The sequence below is a fragment of the Nematolebias whitei genome, chromosome 21 (assembly GCF_014905685.2).
Source record: "Nematolebias whitei isolate Nwh7 chromosome 21, NemWhi1, whole genome shotgun sequence".
Lineage (NCBI taxonomy): Eukaryota > Metazoa > Chordata > Actinopteri > Cyprinodontiformes > Rivulidae > Nematolebias > Nematolebias whitei.
In genome coordinates this window covers 33,811,611-33,827,885 of record NC_056518.1, presented here as the reverse complement: position 1 = coordinate 33,827,885, position 16,275 = coordinate 33,811,611, and the positions used below count along the sequence as shown (strand labels likewise).

The 16,275-nt window shown below is 40.7% G+C and overlaps 2 protein-coding genes across 2 annotated transcripts in view; both read left to right on the top strand.

Moving 5' to 3' along the window:
- The window catches only part of dtnbb (dystrobrevin, beta b), a 302,359-nt gene that overhangs the window by 204,000 nt on the left and 82,084 nt on the right, over positions 1–16,275 (top strand). The gene's annotated exons all lie outside the window — the stretch shown is intronic.
- hadhab (hydroxyacyl-CoA dehydrogenase trifunctional multienzyme complex subunit alpha b) lies at positions 2,004–12,622 on the top strand. Its single transcript, XM_037695222.1, has 20 exons — positions 2,004–2,130; positions 4,234–4,275; positions 4,363–4,433; positions 4,537–4,670; positions 4,771–4,909; positions 4,989–5,108; positions 6,088–6,190; positions 6,315–6,437; positions 6,528–6,646; positions 6,734–6,790; positions 7,382–7,491; positions 7,635–7,769; positions 8,715–8,886; positions 8,965–9,051; positions 9,128–9,268; positions 9,767–9,835; positions 9,928–10,123; positions 10,234–10,348; positions 10,597–10,742; positions 11,954–12,622. The coding sequence occupies exons 1-20, from the start codon at positions 2,064–2,066 to the stop codon at positions 12,097–12,099; spliced, it is 2,292 nt and encodes a 763-aa protein (XP_037551150.1). The 5' UTR covers positions 2,004–2,063; the 3' UTR covers positions 12,100–12,622.

The following is a 16,275-nucleotide window of genomic DNA, read 5'->3' as shown; positions in this document are numbered from 1 at the left end:
GACACTACCCTGGTTAACGGTTCAGTCATGATGACACTACCCTGGTTCAGTCATGATGACACTACCCTGGTTAACAGTTCAGTCATGCTAGCTGCTAGCTGCATCATTAGACAGCCTTAGACTGAGAGCCTGCAGCAATGTAAATACTGTTAGATGTCGGTTTAATGTTGTACTCTTGTGTTTCTGAGTAATATCAGTGTTAGTTAGCGCTCATATTAACGCCTCCTGAGTCTCAGGCGTCTCCTCCAACTAGCTAACATGCAAACATGTCCTCTTCTGACATACACATGCAAGGAATGCACACAAAATGTACCGCGTTAAGTTCCACCAGCTGGCAGCAAACTTACCATTTTTCAGCTCGTGTTTCACAGTAAACAGATCACCTTCTCGAGAAGATCCCTCCATTGGAGATGGCATTGTAGTTTCGTGTCCCTAATATTTAAAGATACGTCTCACGCCCAATTTGTTTCACCTTTCACGCTAGTGTGCGGTATTAAAAGAAAAAACTAAAACAACAATAAAACGGGAAGTTTGGCTGACATATAAGCCAAATTTTGTGCGTAACGCACACCGCAAGGAAGCTCGAAGGAAACACTTGCGTCTTCTAGCAGCAAATAAACACGAACACTACCTTTGGCAACCAGTCTGTCCGTCGTCGCTGATTGGCGTTGCTATGAACAAATCTGGTCTCTGATTGGTTGGTAAACTTGTAGTGCTCTGAAGTCCCGCCCACCCCCAAGTCTGAATGCTGCTTTCAAATGCGCCTCGTACACTTCCATGTCAAAAGACAGAATATAAAAAAATTAAATACAGTTCAAATACAAATTCCTCACTGTTTTTTGATTTATTTAATGAAATACGTTAAACATTGTTAACTAAAACAGTTAAACAAAATAATACTCTGTAAACTACTTTTAACTGTTTAATGTTAGGGAATACAATAATTACACGATGGCTGTCTTGATATCAATCAACCTACCTTTATTTCTACAGGTAAATCCCATTGAGCCTCGAGGACTCATTTACAAGAGAGACCTGATATAAATATATATATTTGGATATAATAATATGCAAGTTTTATTTTACTTGCATAAAAATGTAACACACCTTCATAAGATTATGAATTTGAGTTTATCTCAGTACTTTTAGTTTGAATTTACTTACCCGCCCCCTCTAAACTTAAAAAAAAAAAAAAAAGTGTTATTGATTTGACACAACTCACAAATAAGCAATTTATGATACTATCAGAGGTCTACAAGGCAAGTGCTCTGAATGTTTTAACACATCGGGTATAGTGATTATTGAGCAACAAAAGCAGCATTTTAGGAAACTTGTCAGTTCCTGTTAGTTCTGCAGCAGTTCCTCTAGACTGTAGCTCAAAGTAGATTCCATCAAATAAGAAGACTGTTAAGGCTTTCTTCACAATCCAGCAGTTTCAGTAACAAGATACCACACTAGACCATACCACTTTATTTATAAAGCACTTCAAACAGCAACAAGGCCTACCAAAGTGATATATATACATGTATATGCATATACACACACATATATGTTGTTGTTTTATTGTTAGACTATGTTAGTCAAACAAAGATTAATGTAAAATATTATATTAATAATAATAATATGTATTATATGTGTTAATATTATTGTTGTTATTATTATTGTTGTTAAAACTTGAGACAATCCAACTGAATTCTGCCTCTATCTTGTGGTACCATGTTGCTATTGCATCCACCTTTCCAATATGTCCAGTATGTTTGGTTCACTTACAATTACAATTATTCACGATACTTACAGCTTGTTAAAGATATATAAAAGATATATAAAAATGTTTGATTACAAAAACATTACTTTTTAAATATCCCGCTTGCTGAAGTGGATGGCTTTAAATAAAGGGAGCTGTACTCGTAGCGTCCAATCAGATGCGAGATATTTGGACTGACCAATGAGACGCGTCGTTGTTCAGAGAGAACCAATCAGCTTCCAGAGTCGACAGTGGTGATCCGGGGCAGCTAGCTCCGCTGTGGCTCCACTCCCACTGCAGACTGACCTCCGCTCCCAACATGGCTGGTGTTCGAGCCTTTGGTATTCTCTCAAGATTTTCGGCAAGGCGATATGCTCTAATGTCAGGTAGTATCGATCTATTTTGAGGTTCATCTGCAGGGAAAACAAGCGCGGGGAGTTATAGAAATACTCAATTAGCAGTGTCCTTAGCAGAAAATTAGCTGGTTTGTGGTTGCTAGCCTGGATGTTATGCAGAAATGTGCGGTAGTGCATGCTAGAACACGGTCTTTTTAATGTTTCAACAGAAGTCTATCAATAACAGCTTAAATGAAAAATATATAACTTTAAAGCCTCGTTATAAGCGGAAAACTTACGTGTAATGCTTGTACTCTGCGCTAACTAGCTTGATGCTAAGGAAACATTTGGAGCTAAAAGAGCCCAGGTTCAAAATAAATAGTTTGAATAGATTGTTTCACTTAAAGTCCTAACTTTGCGCTGTTGACTAAATCATGTTTGGAAACTTTAGACGGTTATTTGAAGTGTTTGCCATTCATTCGCTTGTGTTGGCCGCAGGCGGAAAAAGTAGGTGAGGGGTCATTTTCTGTCAGGATGCGTGGAACGGCTGAGACCCGTTGAGGTCATGGCAGTCACGTGACCACATGTCGTATACACCTCACATGTTCAGTTTATAAAATAATTCCAGGCGTTATAGTTATTGCTCGCCGCCGAAGGCAATAATGTTTTGCCCGTTTGTTAGCAAAATATTTCATAAACCAGGGGTCTGATTTTAATTTAATTATCAGGTAATTACCGAATGTGTTTGTGATTAAAGTTTGAACTCAACTCCATTCATTTCCCACAGCTTATTGACTTCTGCAAACACAAAAGTGGCTTTAAATGAGCCAGTTTTATAGATGTGAAGCTAAAATTTGATGTCGGTCACTGAGTCATTGCCAACGCTTTGAGCACCAACTGATCGCGTGAAGTCTCTTTAACATTTTAGCGTTAACTGTTGGCGTTAACTCTGCTCGTCTGTTAGCAAATTATCTCACGAGGATGGATTTCAATGAAACCTTCAATGAGCTGGCAGCTGTGAAGCGGTGGTAGGGCACCTGGCTTGGGACCAGAAAGTCACAGATTCAATTCCCGGCCATGCCTTTATGTCGTGGCGTCTTTGAGCAAGACCCCTGCTCCCCGGGCTCTTACATAGCTAACCACTGCTCCACTGGGTGTATCTCATGTGTGATGGGTTAAATACAGAGGACTAATTTAATTTTGTCATCGTATGGGAACGCAATGATGACAGTACGCATCGATCACATTTGAAAGTAGTTGTTGGATGTACATATTTCACTCGATAATATTTAGTCAATTCAAATTTAAGAGAGAAGGCACAGCTGATTGATTTTAGCCAACATAGCTGTTACAGTCGATTGATACATTTTGATATAATTTGGTGTGGTTGTAGCTGAGAGTAATTTACAGCACACGCTCTAAATGCTAAATATTTCATGGCATCTTTGCTCAAAACTTTAGCATCAGATGACTGTCAGGCTGTTAGCAAAATATCTCATGAAACACTGTTGAGGTTTTTGAAAAGCAACTGAAAACACTTTTATCCTCCCAGGCTTTTATGTCATGATTTTATTGTGCTTCTTGTAGTTCTTATGCTTGTTTTATTCTTTGTATATTTTAGCGTTGATTTGTATTGTACAGCACTTTGTGATTTTACGTCTGTGAAAAGCGCTCTATAAATAAACTTTACTTACACTGGAAAGATTTTGGTGAACCCCTCAGGAAGAAATCATTGGACGTCTGCAACTCATTAATGTTTGGGGTCTACCCAGTTCAAGATGGACACTGCAGCTTTTAGCTAACACAGAAATGGCTATATCTCCATTTTACAAATACTGAACTCAAGTTGGATGTCTTTAGCTGGGAGTCATTCACAACACACACGCCTGAGTTCCAACAAAATGTGCTAGATCTTCTAATATCCCATGAGATTGTAGCATAATATACAGTGTTTGACTAGCTACACCCCTCATCTTGATCTTGGTGTAAAACTTTTGCACAAAAGGTGACAAGCAATGTGCCAAATGTATGTTTCAAGGAATGCTGGGGATTAAATGTGTGGGAGTAGATCATAATGTTTAGAAATATGTGTTCAGAGTATCGCAGAAAGTACTTGAACTGTAACAATGTGCCGTTGTGTTTTTGTTTTTTCAGGCAGTACTTTTCGAACCTTCTCAGTAGCTCCTGCCGTGCTCGGTAATTTAAAAAGTGTTTAAGTAAATGTGATTAATTTATCCTCCATGCCTTGCCCTCTGACATGTTTTTACTTTTCTTTGTTTTTAGCTCGAACCCATGTGAATTATGAAGTCAAGGGTGATGTTGCTGTTGTACGAATTAATGACCCAAACTCCAAGGTGTGGGCTCGTTTGAAGCAAATCCAGAACTGTACACTTTTAAATTCTGCAGAAAAATGCATATATATTATAATATATACATATAACGTATGTCTTCCCCCAGGTGAACACGCTGTCCATTCAAATGCAAAAGGAGATGACAGAAGTAATGAATGAAGTGTGGGCCAACAATGCCGTCAAAAGTGCTGTCCTCATCTCCTCAAAGCCAGGATGTTTTATTGCAGGAGCTGATATTAAGTAAGAGCTGACTCCCCTGACTTGTTCTGGAATTTGACCATAATAATAAGAATAAATGACCATTAAATCTGTTTGAATGCTCCCTTGTGCTCCTGAACAGTATGATCCAGGCCTGCGACAGTGTGGAAGAAGTTAGTAAACTTTCTCAGGAGGGTCAGAAGATGTTCGAGCAGATTGAAAACTCTCCAAAGCCCATTGTTGCTGCCATCAATGGTTCTTGTTTAGGAGGCGGCTTAGAGGTAAAGGAAAGGCCTTTTAGTCTGAAGAGAACGATCTGAATAACTGCCTTCTGTAACGGGCTGTTGGTGTGTGTTTTAGTTTGCCATTGCCTGCCAGTACAGAATTGCAACAAAAAGCAAGAAAACAATCTTGGGTACTCCTGAAGTAATGCTCGGTCTTTTACCTGGAGCCGGTGGAACACAGAGACTACCAAAAATGGTTTGTATCAAATTATATTTCTCTTTTTCCTATTTGCCCCCACTTCCAATGCTCTGTCTAGTCCTCTCTAACAAAATAGAGTTTAATTAGCCGTGGTGGAGAATGGCTGCGTACTCTATCAAAAATGTTTAAACCCTGAAAGTTTAGCAACATTTAAGTAGTCTGTTACTTTTACTCCTGGTCTCATAAGGGGTTGTCCGCCACAAAGCGTAAACCAGTATTTCTCTTGTGCTGCTCTCAAGCCTGGGTAAAATGTCCACTACAATTTAAATGTAAAAGTCATTCTTGATCTTTTACAGGCTGAACAACTATTTTTTTGATTGACAAATCCAATAGCAGTTTAGATACAGTAAAAATTATGGATGCCATTTATGGAAATCTAAGTAAATGTAAACTTCATGTTAAACTGATCTTAGTAAGGACTTAGCACTTTATTTTTATTTCAACTTTTTGGAAAGGATGCATATCACCCGCTACCTTTCCCACCATAGGTTTAAACTAAGGTTGTCTTTTGTTGAGAAACTATAGAGCTCTTGTCTTTTGGTTGAAAATAAACGTAATTAATGTGTGAGCACAAAGTGTGTGTTGTGAATGACTCTTAGTTACTGCCCCATCAAGTGTAATCTGAGTATTTGAAAATGAACTGAGGTCTTGTCATTTTATGTTACTTACTGTCAGCTAGCCATGGTGGCCATGTTGAATCGAGTTTACTCCAGAAGTTAATCAGTTGTAGATGTGCACACGACAGTTTGAGTTTCATTAAAATCCAGCCTCTGGTCCATGAGATGTTTGCATGACAGAAAGACAAGCGCACAGAGACGTGTAGAAACAACACACCTTTACTGGCAGGTAACAATCAGAAATACAAAACAACTTGGGGCCTTGTCGACTGCTTTGATTTACAAATGATCTGAGCTTCTCAAACTTACTGAATGACTCGACTCACTCGTCTTCCTGTGTCTGCTGTCACGTTTTGTAGGTTGGTCTTCCCAGTGCCTTTGACATGATGCTAACAGGACGAAACATAAGAGCAGATAAAGCCAAGAAGATGGGGCTCGTCCACCAACTTGTAGACCCTCTTGGTAAAAACTCGACAACAAACTGCTTTAGATAAATTCTTTAAAGTATTATTTATTGTAAGTAGGGGTGGTAAACTGAGCCTTTCTTTTGAGTGAATATGATTTACAGTTGTGGTTTGTGTTCTAGGGCCGGGACTGAAGAGTCCAGAGGAAAGAACTATTGAATACCTGGAAGAAGTTGCTGTTGAATGTGCCAGAGGCATCGCCAGCAAGAAAATCCCTCTTCACAAAGAGAAAAACATGATGCAAAGTAAGTTCCTCTGCCTTTTATTTGGTGTTCAGATCTGCTGTCACAAAGTCAGCTCTTTGTCCTAACCACATATTAACGGTCTAACTGTAGAAATTCAAGACTACGTGATGAGCTTCGAGTTCGTACGGAATCAAATTTACAAAACAGTCCATGGTAAAGTCATGAAACAGAGCAAAGGGCTTTACCCAGCGCCACTAAAAATCATTGAAGTAAGTCCAGTCTCCTTCAGTGCAGTTTCTTTTCACAGTTTTTATTGTTCGCTGGTTTTATAATTAAAACATCTTTGTGTCTTCCAGTGTGTGAAGACAGGAATCGAACAGGGTCCTGCTGCAGGATACTTGGCGGAGTCTCAGGTAAAGTTCTCCTGCTTTCAGGTTGTTTTGTCTGACACCTCGTTCACGCTCTGTAAACTACGTACCCAAAACATTTTTTATTTATGATTTATTCAGATTATACATACAGAACCTTCTGTTGATGTTTTTATAACAGCACTATTCAACTGGCGGCCCGGGGGCCAAGTCAGGCCCACGGGTGAGTTCAGTTCGGCCCACCAGTGTGTTCATATTTCAATAAAACTAGATTTTAAACTGTAAAACAAACTCCCTTAATGACGGTAACTGCTGGATGAGCTCTTGGCTTTCAGTAACTGTGGCCCCTGAGCAGTTTAGTTGATTTTTGGGAATCCCAGGGGTCACGGGATTCCCGCAGGATGAGAATCAACTTTAATGTTACGCATGTGATTGGGATGAGACAAGATTTTTTTAATGTGGGAGTGGGACGGGAGTGAAAATCCTCCCCCGTGTCACCCTTTTCCTCTGAAGGTAGTTTGAGTTGAAACGTTTCAACGAGCACTGACGTCAGATCTGTATCGACACAACAGCTGAAAGTAATTTCTAAACGTTCCCTTCTGGAAACTCAACGTAACATTTTCACATTTGTCACAGAATTTCGGCGAGCTGGCGAAGACGTCAGAATCAGCAGCCCTGATTGGTCTGTATCACGGTCAAGTGGCGTGCAAGAAAAATCGCTTTGGGACTCCTGAGAGAGAAGTAAAGTAAGTTTGGACGGCTGTGGGAGGACCGGCACCTTAATGGTCTGGTTTTATTTCTGACCAGTCCAGTTTAAATCTGTGCTGGTGGTGATGGAGCTGGGTCTGCCATTACTGGAAGGTCCATTTTTATTTGTTTATTTTTCCAGAACTCTGGCCATCTTGGGAGCAGGTCTGATGGGAGCAGGTATCGCCCAGGTGACCGTGGACAAAGGTGTGCACACAATCCTGAAGGACACCACAGTGGAGGGGCTGGCCAGAGGAGAGCAGCAGGTTTATAAAGGGTAGGTGGGTTTTCACATCAGCTGCGTTCACAATGTGCACGCCTAACTTCTTCACGTATGTGTTCGTTTTTCACAGCCCCTTAACAATATTACATTTTTAAACGTCACTTTTTTATCATACTCAAATAAACAGTCATGTAAATGAATGTAACAGGAAGTTAATGTTTTAACTGAAGCACAGATTGAAAACGGCAAAAATCATAAATATTTTATAACAAAACTTCTAAAGTGCTGATGTTCAAAGGGTTTGATAAATAAATTAAAATATATATTTGCTGTTCCCAGCTCCCCCAAGTCGACCACGTCTTCCTGCCAGTTTAGTTTAAGGACTTTTGAAAGTGGTTTTATTTATCAATAAGTTCTGTGTATGACTTATGTATTTTTATACTGTAAAGAAAACTAAACAAATTTATAACTTTTTGTGGACAAAGTATTAAGAGCTTCGATGTGTTTGACATCATTAATGCGTTAATCGAGGCACTAAGTTCAAAATCAAATGTTTGTCTTTGCTTAATTAGTGAACGCACGTCTCGATAAAGAGTTTTCTTTGGGACAAAGTGTTTTGTTTTAAACAACTCGATTGAGATGGGGACGTTGAAAGCCTGCTGGTTTTAGTGTTTAATCATTAAAAGACTAAAACCAGTTGGCTTTTTTGTTTACAGACTGAGGACACAGTTTCATTCCACCTCATGTACCACATGTGAATGACAATAAATAACCTTGAACCTTTTAGTTATTACCCTGTAACAAAACTACAAGTCCCATCATGCAGCAGCCCTGTTGGAGGGATTGTACTGACAGACTTTAGTCTTCTTCAAGAAGAGGGGGCTAAATAAAATTTAATGTGAGCAAACATGACGTCATCAGGAAAGCAACATTTAATCTACAAACCGCCCAGAGTTGGAAAACAGCTGCTCATCTTTTCTAACTTTCATTTTAATCGAGGCTTAATGACAAGACCAAGAAGAGGAGCATCACTTCGTTCGAGAGAGACTCCATCCTGTCCAACCTGACCGGCCAGCTGGATTACCGGGGCTTCGAAAAGGCTGACATGGTCATTGAAGCAGTGTTTGAAGACATCAACATCAAGCATGCTGTGCTGAAGCAGGTGGAAGCTGTAAGTCACAAACCAGCTGCTTTTGTCGGACCAAGTCTGCAGACTTTGCATTTTGATTTAACAACCCTTTCCCTGCAGGTGGTGCCCCCTCACTGCATATTTGCGAGCAACACATCCGCTCTGCCCATCAAGGACATCGCTGCTGCCAGCAAAAGACCAGACAAGGTTTGGACTTGAGAGCTGTTGTGTTTATAATTCCAAGGATAACTCTTGACTGTGAATCTTTTCTGCTTGTCCTCAGGTGATTGGGATGCACTACTTCTCTCCAGTGGACAAGATGCAGCTTCTGGAGATTATAACCACAGATAAGACGTCTAAGGACACGACAGCCTCGGCGGTGGAAGTCGGCTTAAAGCAGGGCAAAGTCATTATAGTTGTCGGGGTGAGATGTTCTGTTTGTTATCTTTATTTTGTTCCTTCGTTTGTTCTATCGTTCCTTCTTTCTCTCTTTGTAATTATTCATGTTCCAAACATGTATCAAAAAGTATATAAAGGCTTACAGCCGATCCACAGGTGCTCTAAAAATGACCGGATTCTTTCTGTGGAGCGGTAAAGCTTTGTCTTTTGTCATTTTACCAAAAACTGGTGTTACCGGTACTTTACTCATGAATTGTAGAGCGTACTCATGCAGCAGTCACAGATGAGAGACGAGCTTTGTTCATTTGGAGGCTTTCAGACGTTGTGATGTGATGAGCACAAAGCTTACACGAACTACAAAGAAGGAAAGAGTGAACATGGCAAACACAAGAGCAGGACTCGGCGACAACAGTCAACCAGCTGGTCAGAGCTGATGCTGTGCAGCGTTTAGTATTCAGCTCAGTGTCAGGTCAAAGGTCAAGTTCTGGCATAATGATTCAAATGTTCCCAAATGTCTTTGCAGGATGGACCTGGCTTCTACACAACAAGGTGTTTGGCTCCCATGTTGGCTGAAGCTGTGCGAGTACTGCAGGTTTGTCGTGCTGCGGTCCAGTTCGTTAACCGTCTGCATTTTCAAGCTGAGCTCGAGTCGGAACAACTGTGAGCGTCCTTGTCCACATGCAGGAAGGTGTTGACCCCAAGAAGCTGGATGCCCTCACGACAAGCTTTGGGTTCCCAGTGGGTGCTGCCACGCTGGCTGATGAGGTCGGCATTGATGTGGCAGCGCACGTAGCTGAAGACCTGGGCAAAGCTTTTGGCTCTCGCTTTGGTGGTGGAGATGTGGGGGTTCTAAAAACCATGGTGGACCTGGGATTTAAAGGTACGCTCCAGACTCGGTCAAGTACTGTCCCCACATTTAAAGGAATTGAGTAGTTGGGTTTTGATTTGTTTAAACATTTAAATCTTTTTTTTTTTTATCCGTTTGTCCAGGACGCAAATCAGGAAAAGGTTGCTACATCTACCAACCAGGAAGCAAAGTCAAAGAAGTCAACCCAGAGATTGGAGACATTCTTGATAAATTTAGGATTACACCAAATCCTGCTGTGTAAGACCAGATATAACGATCACAAAAGTTGGACATGAAGAAGTGAACGCCACAAGTGATGGCAGACTACATCGGTTCCTGACACTTTGCTCAGATGATCAGATTTATGCAAAGTTTAGAAGGAACTCTGCAGCAGTTTATTTCTCACGCTATTCGTTAAACTTCGGTTTAATCTGAGAACCTTCTTCACTCTGAACTTTTTTCTCCCACTAAGTCCAAACGTTTAAATTGTGTTTCTTGTTTTGCAGCTCGTCAGACTCTGACGTGCAGTTCAGGCTTGTGTCACGATTTGTCAACGAGGCCTTGCTGTGTTTGCAAGAAAGCATCCTGAACGGCCCGTTGGAAGGAGACATCGGGGCTGTGTTTGGGCTCGGCTTCCCCCCCTTCCTTGGAGGTCAGAGTTGTGCTCGATAAAACGTACACTCATCATTGAACAGACCTGAACGCTCTGAACCCAGTTCTTACAATTAAAACATTATTTGACTAAAAGGTGTAATTACAAAAGATGTACTTTGCAGACAGTAAAAAAAATAAAATATTTGCGCTCATGGAAGCTGCTTCAAATAAAGAATATGTTGTTGGGGTTAGATAAAAAAAGCATTTGTACTTTTGATCATAAAATATTGCCACAAAAATACAAAGATATGGTATAAGAGGGCTACTCTGTCTAAATAGCTTTTTTAATTAGGCGTTCCTCAAGACTGGGTACTAGGACCAGTGTTATTTCTGTTGTACTAAATGATATTTGCAAAATTCAAACCGTTCTTACTTTTTGCAGTTGATACAAATTTGTTTTTAAATTATTCAATTCCTCTTTGCAAATGATGTTACAATGAAAGTGTTTGAAATTAAGTTTGAGTAATTATGGACATAAAATTTGTTTGGAAATCGCACAAATAAAAATCTCCATCAATGGCACTGATGATGTATAACGATGAGGCTTCGTTACTGTTGTTTCTACAGATATACAAAACTTCCTGTTTGGAAGTGTGGAAGACAGCATTAAAAACAAACTAAATCTGGTTTTACTTAAATAAAAACAACTCACATGAATAAAACAACTTGTAGAAAAACAACATGTTGAACTATTTTCAGTTAAATGCATTAAAGTTTCAAGATTCAGTAGATTTTTAAACCTCTAAAATTAAGTATGAAAGAAAAAAAACAAAGAATTACTGGACAAATTCGAAGAGAAATATTTAAAATATCTTTAACTCCTCAGCAAGGAGAAATTTGACTGAGTTTATAAAAAGAAAAGTATGAAGACAAATGTAGAAAATGTGAGCTTCAGTTGTGTGTTGCTCATTTTGTTAATTGTTGCTTTGTTCTTTTTTCTAATACGAGCATTTAAATGATTCTATTTTTTGTTTCTGAAACATAAAGACGGTTTGTAAGTTCTGTGTTCACCTTTTCTCACACTTCTATAACACATCTTGGACTTTGCTCGTCAGTCCTCTGGGTTTTTGTTTTGTTTTTAAGTACACGTACAAATTTAAAAAAGAATTTCAAACAGTCGTCACAGATTTGTGAAGGAACAAAATCAAAACGCTGAACTTGCATCGTTTGTTGTAATAAAACGTTAACTGGAGATTTGAATGCTTCCAGGACCTTTCCGATTTGTGGACACCTTCGGCGCGGACAAGCTGGTCGAGAAGATGAGGCAGTTTGAAGCCGTCTATGGGAACCAGTTCACGCCGTGCCAGCTCCTCCTGGATCACGCAAAAGATTCCAGCAAGAAATTTCACAAGTGACCGACTGTCCTCGTGCGCAGGAGCTCAGAATCAACTCGCTGCCACTAGAACGTGCCTAACAGACAAACCGACAGTTTATTGGGTACACCCAACTCAGGGCGGCGCCTGCAGTAATTCTGAACCAAAGTGTTGCTCCTGATCCGGTTCGTGGCAGCTTTGATCGTTTTGCTGCTACTGAGTCCATGACTGATTTAAAAAAAGGAGGCCCCTGTGAGAAAGTGGATGCTGACGTGTATTTCAGCCAGGTGTACCCAATAAACTGGTTGTAAAAGCAGAAGGTGAATTTACTATTTTTTTTACTTCAATATTAACTTGAAGGGGCAGTGGGAGGTTAATGATCGAAACGTTTCATCTATAAAAGATTTGTGGAGAAGTAGTGGCCTCTTCCAGCTGAATTCTCACTGATGAATGTTAGAAGGTACCGTATGTGGTTCATTACGTGTCTTTTTGTACATTAAAGGCGTCGTTGCTAGGTATGGACAATTGTGTAAATGTTTAACTTCAATAAAAAATGTTAGAGGAATTCTTATTTTTGTTTGTTTCAAAGTTGGAAGAAAATTAAAGCAGACTAAAATGAGGTGTGTGAGGCTTGTTTTGGAACAGCTGTATAAAAAAACAATAATTTCATGAGAGTGAAGGTTGCTGTACTTCAGGGCCACAAAGGTTTCCTGGATTCTGACCATACAAAAACAGGATGGAGGGGGAGATGATTGCACCGTGGTCCTGATCCTCTCCATACAGACATTTGGTCAAACCTTAGAATTATGTCAGACGAGTTTCAGACGAAGGTCAAATGGCTGCGGCGGCCATCTTGAATTGGACTGACTCAGAGTTCAGTTGTAATGTTCACCGAGTCCTCACTTTCTGAAGGTTTCATCAAGATCTCCAGTAGTTCACGAGATATTTTGCTAATAGATAAAGTTGATGCCAAAGTTGAGATGTTGCACAATGCTTGTGCATGATTCAGCAGCTCAATCTGTAAACGTGACAAGTTACAGCCAGTCGTTTTATATTTAGATCACTTTGCTGCGGTGGCCATCTTGAATTGGGCCGACTCTAAAAGTTGATTATTGATTAATGTCTGCAAGTTTTATTACAATTCTTTCAGTGGCAAAAAGCAGGTGATAGGCCTCTATCCATCTTTTTGACCTGCTGGATCCTGTGGGCTGTGGGGAGCTGGTGCCAGTCTGGTGGACGAGCCCACTCACCAACTCCAGACTCGAGCTGTTGTCTAGAGAACCTGATGGTAGTGCAGATGTATGGTTCCGTGTATGACAAAGTTCAACAGGCTGGACCTGCTGTAAAGTGGCCACTGTGGACTCTACAACCATTCTTTCACACATGGAGGCCAAGTTATGATGTTCTGAAGGAACGTCTTGATGTCTCCAGGTCTCTTTAGTGCATTCAGGTGTTCTCTCACACAACAGCAGTGGTTCTTGAAGGTCTGCATGAAATCCAGGCTACACGTCCTCAATAATGGTCTGGTCCAGGTCTTCTCTGCTGCGGGGACATTTTAGTGACTTCTGGCTGAAGTCCAACAGCTGCTCACAAACCTAAAGTTTGAAGGGTCCATTGGACCAGCCAGGTTTTAAACCTCAGGACGTTCTGATGTTCTCTTCACACATCACGCAGAAACAATACGACTGGAACAAGTTCAGATTAGCCCGGACTTTGATAAAAGCTTCTTTTACTAGTTGGACATCAATGACATGAAATACATATTGTAGTATAAAATACTTTTATTCACATATCAACCAAACATAAAGTGGGCTCTGAACAAATGTTTTTAGTAACTTAAGGCCAAAGATGATGAACTTGTGTTTGAAATGGTAAAAAAGAAAGAGAGCAGACTCTTTAAATTAAATAAATGAAAAAGTCAATCTGTCACAAAGTGAATCTGTCTTTAAGCCCAGAATGGTTTCACTGGTCCTGGAGTTTGAGTCATGGTGCGTTGTAGCTTCACCTCCACTGGTTCTTGTCTCATGGAAGAACGCGTGCAACAGCTCGGTGTTGGGTTTCTTCTAAGGTCACTGCACTTCACAGACTCTGATAATTCAGTGTAGTAGAGAAAACCACCACCTTCCTTTCCTCCCTCTGAAGTCTGTTTTAGCTGAGCTGATGTGAGTCTGGACAGGGTCAGGGTATTCATCCAGCCCACATACTGGTTCCACTGGAAACTAACCAATCTGTAACCAACACATCGCTACATAAATATTTTGATTGACAGCATCATAAAAGGTTAAAAGGTTTAAAATGATCCATTTCTCTCCTTTTGTGTAATTCATTGTCAGAGCTGATAACACAAGAAAAATCGTATATGAACTTTAAAGACAAGGGAAATTTAAACGTTTCTTTTAACGTAGCAAAAACGTCACGAGTTTTCTTACTGTTTATCAATTTCAACCGTTGAGCAAGAAACTTTGAAAAGTTCGTTCTCGTCTTTCGAACAGACGTAGCCTCGTTATCGGTCATAATAAACTGCTGACAACACTGTCCTCGAGTCGTCATAGCAACCAGAAGCTCCAGCGTGTTAGAATGTGTGGAAGAGAACGTTCCTGTTGACGTATAGTTCCAACATGGCCGCTCCGCTTCACTCACAGTCTGTGGAACGTCTGGCGACCGCTGAGCTCATGGGGACTTGTTTCCTTCAGGACTCCCGAGCTGTTCCACGTCACGTTGTAAGAAGTGCCGGCTGAACTTCAGTCTCCAGAGACCAGACGAGCTCCTGCCCGCAGTCTGAGGAGGCTTCATCTTCAGCTGCTGTCCACCACAGACTCCTGACTGTTGGGGTCATCAGCTCGTGTGGACTCCAGGCTCTTCTGCACCGAGGTCTTTCAAGGCACTGATCACATCTTTCTCTGCTGCGATAAGAACTTTGAGATGTCGCAACGTTTCTTAGTGGTCCAGTAGATTTTTTTAAATGTGTCAATACGTGCGTCTCTTGAGCACATTAAAGTCAAAAGATCTTTTTTGGACCGTGAAGTCCAAAACAAATCTACAAATAGGAGACAAGACTTTTTCAGAAGAACCTCTTGATTCTTTTCTTGAGCAGATCTTGAAGAGTCAAATGTTGCTGGTTGACCTCTGGTCTTCCAGAGGGACAGCTGTCTTTGGGTTTTCAACAAGCTGTCCTCTTGACGTCTCCAGAGTCCAGGGCTTCACCGTTTGTTGGCTGCACATTTCCATCAATGTTCCATCGATACTGGGTCCTTGGCTGTTCTGGATTAAAAAAATTAATAATTGCATCCATTATAATTCACTGTGGATTTTCTTTAATCCATGCATGTCAAAAATTTACATACAAACATTCATTCCTCAATTTTTTAATAAGTGGTTATTAATATAATTTTAGGGATCAAGATCAACTGCAGCTACTCGTTTCTCTTTGCCAACATAAAAATGTTTTGTTGGACAGAACTCGCTGGACCGACCCATACACATGTGGTCCCCTCAAATAAAAAGATGTTCAGGAACAACCAGGAACCAGTAAGGCTGTGGCCATGAACTGGAAGCTGCTGGAACACACGGTGCCCACACGGTGGTGCCAGTTTTACATCGACATGGACTGAGAAGGTACGGGCTCTCAGCTGGACTGAAGTTTGCAGCTGTCCACATGGACAGACCAGCTGAGAGACAGGTTTGATAGACTGACAAGACAAAGGTGGAGCTGTCCGGCCACAGTGACCAGAACTATGTTCAGAAGGGTTCCAACTGTCAAGCATGGTGGTGGTAGCATCATGCTGCAGTGCCAGTGTATTTAACAAAGTGGATGAAATGAGAAATCTTCAACTTCATCTCAAATCAACACCTAGACGGCTGAAATGTGATGTTCCAACAAGACAAGGACCCTGAATACAAACTCATCTCTGATTACAGTAAATAAAGTTGCTAACAGGAAGTTTATCAAATTACCTTTCCAAAGACCCGGCGGCCTCGACCCAACCTGAAATCTGTGGACTCTGATTAAAAACCTGTTTGTGCCAGAAAACCAACTAATCTGAGCTCTCCACATTCTGCCATGAAGGCTGGTCAAACGTCCAGTACACTAGTCCCTCGTTTATCGCAGGGGATCCGACACTAGTCCCTCGTTTATCACAGGGGATCCGTACCCTGAAGACTCGCGATAAGTGAAAAAAACACAAAGTAGGAAAAGTAGAATAAGTAGTAAGTACTAGT

Excerpts from the sequence above, each read along its gene's own strand:
- hadhab (XM_037695222.1), top strand. The coding sequence starts at position 2,064 with ATGGCTGGTGTTCGAGCCTTTGGTATTCTCTCAAGATTTTCGGCAAGG. Across the intron at positions 7,770-8,714 it reads GAGCAGCAGGTTTATAAAGG|GCTTAATGACAAGACCAAGA; the intron begins GTAGGTGGGTTT and ends ATTTTAATCGAG. Across the intron at positions 10,124-10,233 it reads GGTGGACCTGGGATTTAAAG|GACGCAAATCAGGAAAAGGT; the intron begins GTACGCTCCAGA and ends CCGTTTGTCCAG.